The sequence below is a fragment of the Parus major genome, chromosome 2 (assembly GCF_001522545.3).
Source record: "Parus major isolate Abel chromosome 2, Parus_major1.1, whole genome shotgun sequence".
NCBI classification, from domain to species: Eukaryota; Metazoa; Chordata; class Aves; order Passeriformes; family Paridae; genus Parus; species Parus major.
The window spans coordinates 80,914,290-80,921,486 of NC_031769.1; the positions used below are offsets into that span (position 1 = coordinate 80,914,290).

The 7,197-nt window shown below is 34.4% G+C and overlaps 1 protein-coding gene across 3 annotated transcripts in view; it reads right to left on the minus strand.

The window, feature by feature from the left end:
* Window positions 1-2,233: 2,233 nt before the first annotated feature.
* MTRR (5-methyltetrahydrofolate-homocysteine methyltransferase reductase) overlaps window positions 2,234-7,197 on the minus strand; it is a 39,650-nt gene continuing 34,686 nt past the window's right edge. For all 3 annotated transcript variants that reach the window (XM_015618630.3, XM_015618631.3, XM_015618629.3), the window contains 4 exons: window positions 6,004-6,122; window positions 4,451-4,543; window positions 4,185-4,364; window positions 2,234-3,252 (listed from right to left, as the gene is read on the minus strand). In XM_015618630.3, coding sequence (XP_015474116.1) covers window positions 3,108-3,252; window positions 4,185-4,364; window positions 4,451-4,543; window positions 6,004-6,122 — 537 coding nt within the window. In that variant the 3' untranslated portion in view covers window positions 2,234-3,107. The remainder of the gene's footprint in view (window positions 3,253-4,184; window positions 4,365-4,450; window positions 4,544-6,003; window positions 6,123-7,197) is intronic.

Below are 7,197 nucleotides of genomic sequence, written 5' to 3' on the forward strand. Positions count from 1 at the left end.
TTACTGCAAACAACCTCTCTCCAACCCCTCACCCCTGTGCCAATTCAATCCCTAAGGTGACATTCATTAAGTTCAAACCTTAAAATGAACACACACGTGATGTTCTGTGATTCTGCCATTTCTTTTATCTGGCCTTGTAATTTTTCAAAATAAACTTCTCAAGATGCTTAGTATCTTTAGAAACTGCTAAAAAAAGCCTATTCATTCTAATTCTCCCAATATTCTAGATTTCCCGAAAAGTTAGGAGAGAAGGGGGAAGGAAAAGGAAAGGGAAAAAGGTGCAAGAAACATGCTAACTTTGTTTCCAGGTGCAGGAAAGTCAGCCTTCATTTAGAAGCAGCAAATTGGAAAAATTTGTCATTACTTTAATAATTTGGTAAGTTAACCCTCATTTTAAAGCTGTAGTTTTATAAGTTTTATAAGAGAAAATCCAACATTGACCCTGTTTCACAAATTCAGAATAGCGTTAAAAAACTACTGAGAAAACAGGCCATAAGGAATGCTCTGGGACAGCAGCTTTAGCACAACCACCAGCCCTTGTCAGCAGCATAAAAACTGCAAACCACCTAAATGTAACAGTCTGTAACAATCTTCACTATTTCTTTTAAATAACAAAGGTATTCTGTTACAAATCCTGTAATTTTGATGAAAAGCAGATACATGGTATTTCTCTAATACAAGAAAATTAAAGGAAGCTAATAAAAAAAAATACCCTGCTTAAGTTTAGAAAATTTAGTAAAACCCACCCTGTGTGCTTTTCTAAAAGAACCACCCAGTCATAAACCAGCATTATCTAATTACAGAGAAACACAGTTCAATTAATAAAAACATAGCTTTTACTGCAAGCCTTTTCCATCTCCATGCTTCCTGTATCTCAGAAGTCCCCCTTGTTCAATGTCACTGAAAAAAATACTTCCTCCTCAGATAACACACAGTGGTATTTGCTGGGGTTATTTAACTTCGGGCTTTGCACCATGCAGTTATAAATTTAATAAAAAACTGCAACCATTTTTTGTAGTTCTAAGAGATCATAATAAAGCTAACACACTTAACTAAGGATTTACCAGTAAATCATCCAAATGTTTTAATTTGGTATAGGATTGATAAAGGAGAGGAAAAATGCATGGATACCAGCTGTATATCGACCCTGTCAAATGCAACGTATACAACATATATAATCAGAAAAGGATACTCAGCTGTCAATACCCCAAAGGGAAACATGCAGTGACCTGCAGTATTATCAAAATGGTCACTGCAACTCCTGAATTGTGGGATATAAGTGACATGAAAATGAATACCTGTAAGTGATACAGGGAAAGCTTAAGCTAGCAGTCAGAAAATCATTGGTTTTCCTGTAATCTCCAAGCACTTTTGAGTGGAACAGCAAAAACTAGCTGAGAATGCACATGGTATAAGAAGTGCTTTTTCCAAACAAGCCCCAGCCAACAGAAGGTAGTTAAAGATTTATCTTTACTATTCCAATATTAGTAGATTTTTCCTTCATTGATAGTTTTCAAAAATATGTAAATCTGACTTACTGATGCTAATTATTGACATCTGCACTGTGTTCATAATTTCCATGAAAGTTTAAAATTGGAGTACTTTTGAAAAAGAAGCACTTCTGCTCTCCTTTATGTGCTAAAGATTAAAAAATGCAGTTTGCAATTACTGCAAGCTACCTCTCTCTATGGAGCTTATTCTGTAGAGATTACTTGACAGAGATTGATATAACCACTCTACTGAAGAACTGAACAAAATTTTAGTTAATCTCTTCCAAGGTTACTTAAATAATCATTTCACAGGTTATATCATAACCTTACTTCCAGGCACTTCACTGGAATGTTTCTTCTTTAAACACATTATTTTATTCTAACTGATAATCTTAATTTTACAATTTTTTGAAAGTTTACCTACCAGTTAAGTAACAATCACTAGAAAGCAACAAAAGCAGCAGTAAGTGATGTGGTTCTGATTATGTGTAAGTCAAAACAAAACAACAATTCCCCCCAGGAAATAAATAATGATTTGTCTAAAATATTCACTCATATTTTGTGTTTATCTTTAAAGGTCTAAGCAAGACTTGGAATCCAGGAAACAACATGGATGTTTAGAAGTTAGAAAAACTACAGGGAAGAGGGCAGGGTTGTGAAAAGAAGCATGAACGACTTTCTTTTACTTTTCCATCTATTTTTATCTAAATGTCCCTTGTTAGAAAGACAACCAGACACTTCAATAATTTGCTTTCAGCCACTTTATTTTGCAGTAGGTGGCCATATGTAAGGGCAACTAATTTCTAAACACCATATTTTCTGTGTCTTCAATTTAAGAAGATTAATTAAGTAATCTGACAAAATATATACCGAGCAATATTGTTCCATCAATCAAAATCAACACAGCTGGTGAGTTTGCTCATAAATTAAATCACAAACATACCAGAGATGGATATGAAAACATTTTCAAAATAATTATGAAGGAAGATCTAATAAGCATTAGAATGGTGTGAGACATTGAGACATGATATAATGATGTGATCAAAAAGCTTATTATTTAAAGAAAACTTTGGAGCTGAAATTTTTCACTAACCTTTCTGTGCAACATCCTGGACATTCATTCCTTTTTGGCAGTTACTGTCATTGTGCAAGAAGAAAAAATGTAAGCAGTCTCAGGAAGTATTTAGGAAGCATTCACATAAATCTTGGTAAGTCAGTAATGTATTTCATGATGCACAGATCAGTGTGTAACATAATTACTCTGTAGCTTCTTTATGTATATATTATAGGACAAAATACATGATGTAATGTCAATATACCATTATGCTTGTAAAAGTGCGTTTTTAGTTTATACAACAACCCAATCTTAAGGCAAGAAAATCAAGGCACTGAGACAGTCCATTATGAAACATCTCTAAAAAACCAAAAACCATACACTTCAAAGGCCAGCCTGGTTTGTTGTAATTTCAAAGGTTTCATGTTCCTGTTGGAAAGGTCAATAGAGAAAGTTAACCTTTGTGTGACTACTGACAGAACTTTTGGCGGTAACTTTTAATCAAAAACATATGTGTAAAAGAAAGTATTTTGTACTACAATGATATAGAAAAAGCTAAACATTTAGCTCCAAACGTCTTGCAAATATCGTTTTGCTTCTCGAAGCATGGCAAGGATTTTCATTGCTTCTAATGTGTCAGCTTCCATTTCCATGCTTAAAATGTCTACTATGGCTTCACTTACACCATCAGCCATGTGCTTCTTATCTCTGAAAAATAAAAGATAGAGGAAGAAAAGCATAATAGTGTATTTTTCCACTTATGAATAGCTTCAGAGGCAGGACAATATAGGAAAGAATCATTAAAAAATCCTAAACAAAAATAAAACTTTTATGTTGTACAGCATGATTCTCAGAGTTTTCTAGTAGCTGAGCATGGACATTAACTAGGGTTTCTCTCAAACTACATTGTTTTCAGCATGCTGTAATTCATAACTAATGTTGAGCTATTAGAGAATAATTGGTTTCTTTAAAAGAAAGAACTGGACCCGCTGATTGAGTTTGGATTCCTACATGTTTTCAATATTAAAGAAAAAAACCTACAAAAATTGCTACCATACTCCTCACTTATTAATAATGCTATTTTTAATATAAATAGCTAACATTTATAAATGCTGGAGAAGACATTAACATTGGGCCTTATATTCAAACAGTTTGTCCATTTATCAACACACTTTCTAAAAATCTTGATCCTCCAGGTAAGTTAGCATTCACAAACAAAACCTCCCACTGTAAAATGTATTACTATGACACAGCTTTAGCATTCTGGAGCACCCAAACCTGAAACACAGCAAAAGACTGCTATTGTCTCACAAATAAGCAGCTTCTCATCACATCAATTCATATACCTCATTTTCTAAAGAGAAATCTATTGGCTTGAAACCTCCTATAATTTAATTGAATGCTGAAAAAAAAAAAAAGGAAAATAAATAATAAGCAACTAAAACAATCGGTGGAACTGCATGGTTACAAGTTGTATTTCAAGATTATACTGGAAAACAGTGGACACAGGGATGACAGTCTAGCTCTCCAGGAAGGCTCTTTCAGCATCATAATGGTCCTTTCTTTCAGTCAAATCTAAGTTTTTCTAAAACCTCAAACTTCTACTCTCTTTCTGAACCATCCATTTCCACTCTACTCACCCACATATATAGAAGTAACCTCCCTCTTTCAGCAGGACTCTGGCAACTTCCTTAGCACAAAGCCTAAGGACATCTTGCACATATTTAGGTGGGGTCATTTCTGCAGTTGAAGTCTCTCTTGAGAAACAAACCTTAAGATGAGTTAAGGTTCCATTTTCAAGAAAACATTGGAGTTCATCTCTGAAAGGTAACAAAAACTGTTAGCAATGGCTCAGAGATGAGCATTCCCTGATGAATACAAAATAGATGCAAAATAGTGAACTTGCTTGAACAAATAGTCTCGATCCTGATGCCGACAGCCAAAAAACAGCCATGTTTCTCCAAATACCCAGTCTGTATGTTGTTCTCTGAGCTTTTGCCTAGAGACAAAAAAAAATCCAATCCTGTTTTAAAAAAATGCAGAATCTGAAATATCTATAACCCAATTTTCATTAAAATAGTATTTTAAAAAAAACTCTGGATTGGCAGAAATGTTAAACAATTTAGGTAAATCAAAGTCAAACCCCCGTTTGATTTTCTTGACTACTCAGTTCAAGATCAATCATTTTCAAATTTTTTTTTTTTTTTTTGGCCAGTTTCATATTGAAACAGTCAAGACTGACACATTGAAACACCTCACAAAATAATCCTGACTGCTGAATAAGGAGATCACTACCTTTTATCCTTCACTGGAACCTATGTAAAACCTCCTAGGAAAACTCAGCAGTTTTATGAAGGCTTTCGATTTAGCTGTAGATACCTGCTAGATTTTATGAATAACAATTTATTAACTTAACAATTTGTTAACTATTTATTAACATCATCAGAAAAAATATTTCATTTTCTTGAAATAATGCTGGAAGTATTATTTTAAAGGAGTTTTACCTGCTATTTTCTAGTTACATTGTGAGAGAGAGATTTCACTTTAAAATGCAAAATACTTTTGAGAGGTAAAGGAATATTTGGGAAGCAAAATTAAGAAATACACAATGTTAAAGCAAAACATGGAGTTAGAAATATCATATCAAAATTTCACTTTTGTCTCAAATAAAATGTTTTAAAATTTGTTATAGGACCCAAGAAGCTCCATTACCTTGATAGAACTAATGAGTTACACTGGAATATGTGTTGGTTACCCTTAAAACTTAGAACCATTCTCAGCCAAATCCTTCACTCCTCCTGTTCTTTTCCTCAGAATGATCAAGTTTTTACATATTCTTGGTGACGTGCTGTCACTCTTTGAACAAACATCTCTTTGCCTTGCAAAATTACACTGCTGGAGTTGGAGAGGGAAAATAAAAAATCCACCTTCCCTCACACACGAACACCAAGACTACTGCTGAGTTGAAGGTTCTGGTGCCAAGCTCCTCATCTTAAAACACCAAAATGTAAGCCACATAGAAATAACAGAATATGAGAGAAAACTTGACATTCATCATACCTTTTAATATAGATATCACTTCTCAAAGAATTGGAATTTGAATAACAAAGTTAAGCCAATCAACACTTTATAAAAGCTATCATCCTCTTACAGAACTTCCACCAGCAACACATAGAGATAAAAAAATTATTTTCTTATTACTATTTCTGCAATTCACCCAATTTCTCATATATCTACTATGAAGAGCAAATCCAATCAGATGAAAATGTCAGTTTTACTGCTTTGAAAAAAGTAAGTACACAAGCAATGCTTGTTTAAAATTATTAAGACTGCTTATAATCAGCACACCACCATTACAAAAAGGACAAAAAAAAATCCCTGGACTTATACTCAAACCCTCAGGCTGTATTTCTCCTCAACATAAAAAGGCTGCTCTTCAGGTAACAACTTGGTACATACCTATGTTGTAGGAAACCAATAAATGGTGAAATTCCTGTTCCTGGACCGACCATAATGAACGGCACAGATGGATTTGCAGGTAAGTGGAAAGTGTTGTTTGGGCGAGGAAAAATAGAGATCTAAAATTAAATTAGATAAAATATAACTGAAGGTGTTTTACTCAGTAAAAACACCATGACATTTTAGGAACATTCAGGATATTTACAGACTGTATGCACCCACACATCCTTCCAAATACTGAGCTTCAGAGCTCATCTTTAATGCCACATGGACATTTAGAATAAAATCCCACAGAATTCTCTGGAGGAAAAAAAACCAACAAAATCACACTATATTTACAAACCAATTAATCCATCTGGAGGAAAACTGGGATAAACCACACAGGCGTGAGTTTATGAATATGAAAATTGACTGCACCACAAATTTGGGGAACAATGTTACAGAATCCATGGAAAGTTTGGTGCTGGCGTTCCAAGGGAAGTAAAGCTAGTTTATTGCTATTAAAGGCAACTCAACCATTTTTTGAATTGCGGGAGGCCAGGATTTGTTTATAATGAATTGAAGCCTATTGGTAAAGAGCCTGCTTTTTTAATTCTCATAAAAGTTTTACATAATTTCCAAAAGTGCATATGGGTTGGGGGGGGGGGCACATAACGGCTCAAAGATCTTGGAAAATGCTTTATATAATCCCAGTAATTCTAATTTTCATATCTGTGTCAGAAAAGGAGTCATATTTTCATAGGAGCTCCATACCTATCCTCTGAGACACAGCCAATATAATCTATATTTCATGATGATAAAAAAATAGAATAATTCCTGCTGGTGGGGAACAATACTTATATATAGCCACTTCACACCACACTTGAATTAGAAGAATGTTTACCATATTAATGATTCCAAACTGGTCCTTCCTTCAAAACAGACTGCAAATGGTAAACACATTTATACTATAAAGTGTATTCAATTAATCAAATATATTTTTGCATAAGACTATGGATGCTAAATCTGAACCACAGTGCCTGTACAGATTACAGGCCGCACAGCTCCTCAGGCTTGCCTGAGAAAGTAGTCTGGGAAAAACATGAGAAGGAATTAAAACAATCCTCAGGAACACAAAACAGCCTTGCAGGTGTTGTTTTGTGTCCCCTGTTTTCCTTGCAGGAGAAAGTCAGGGGGGTGGTGAACCCCACTGAC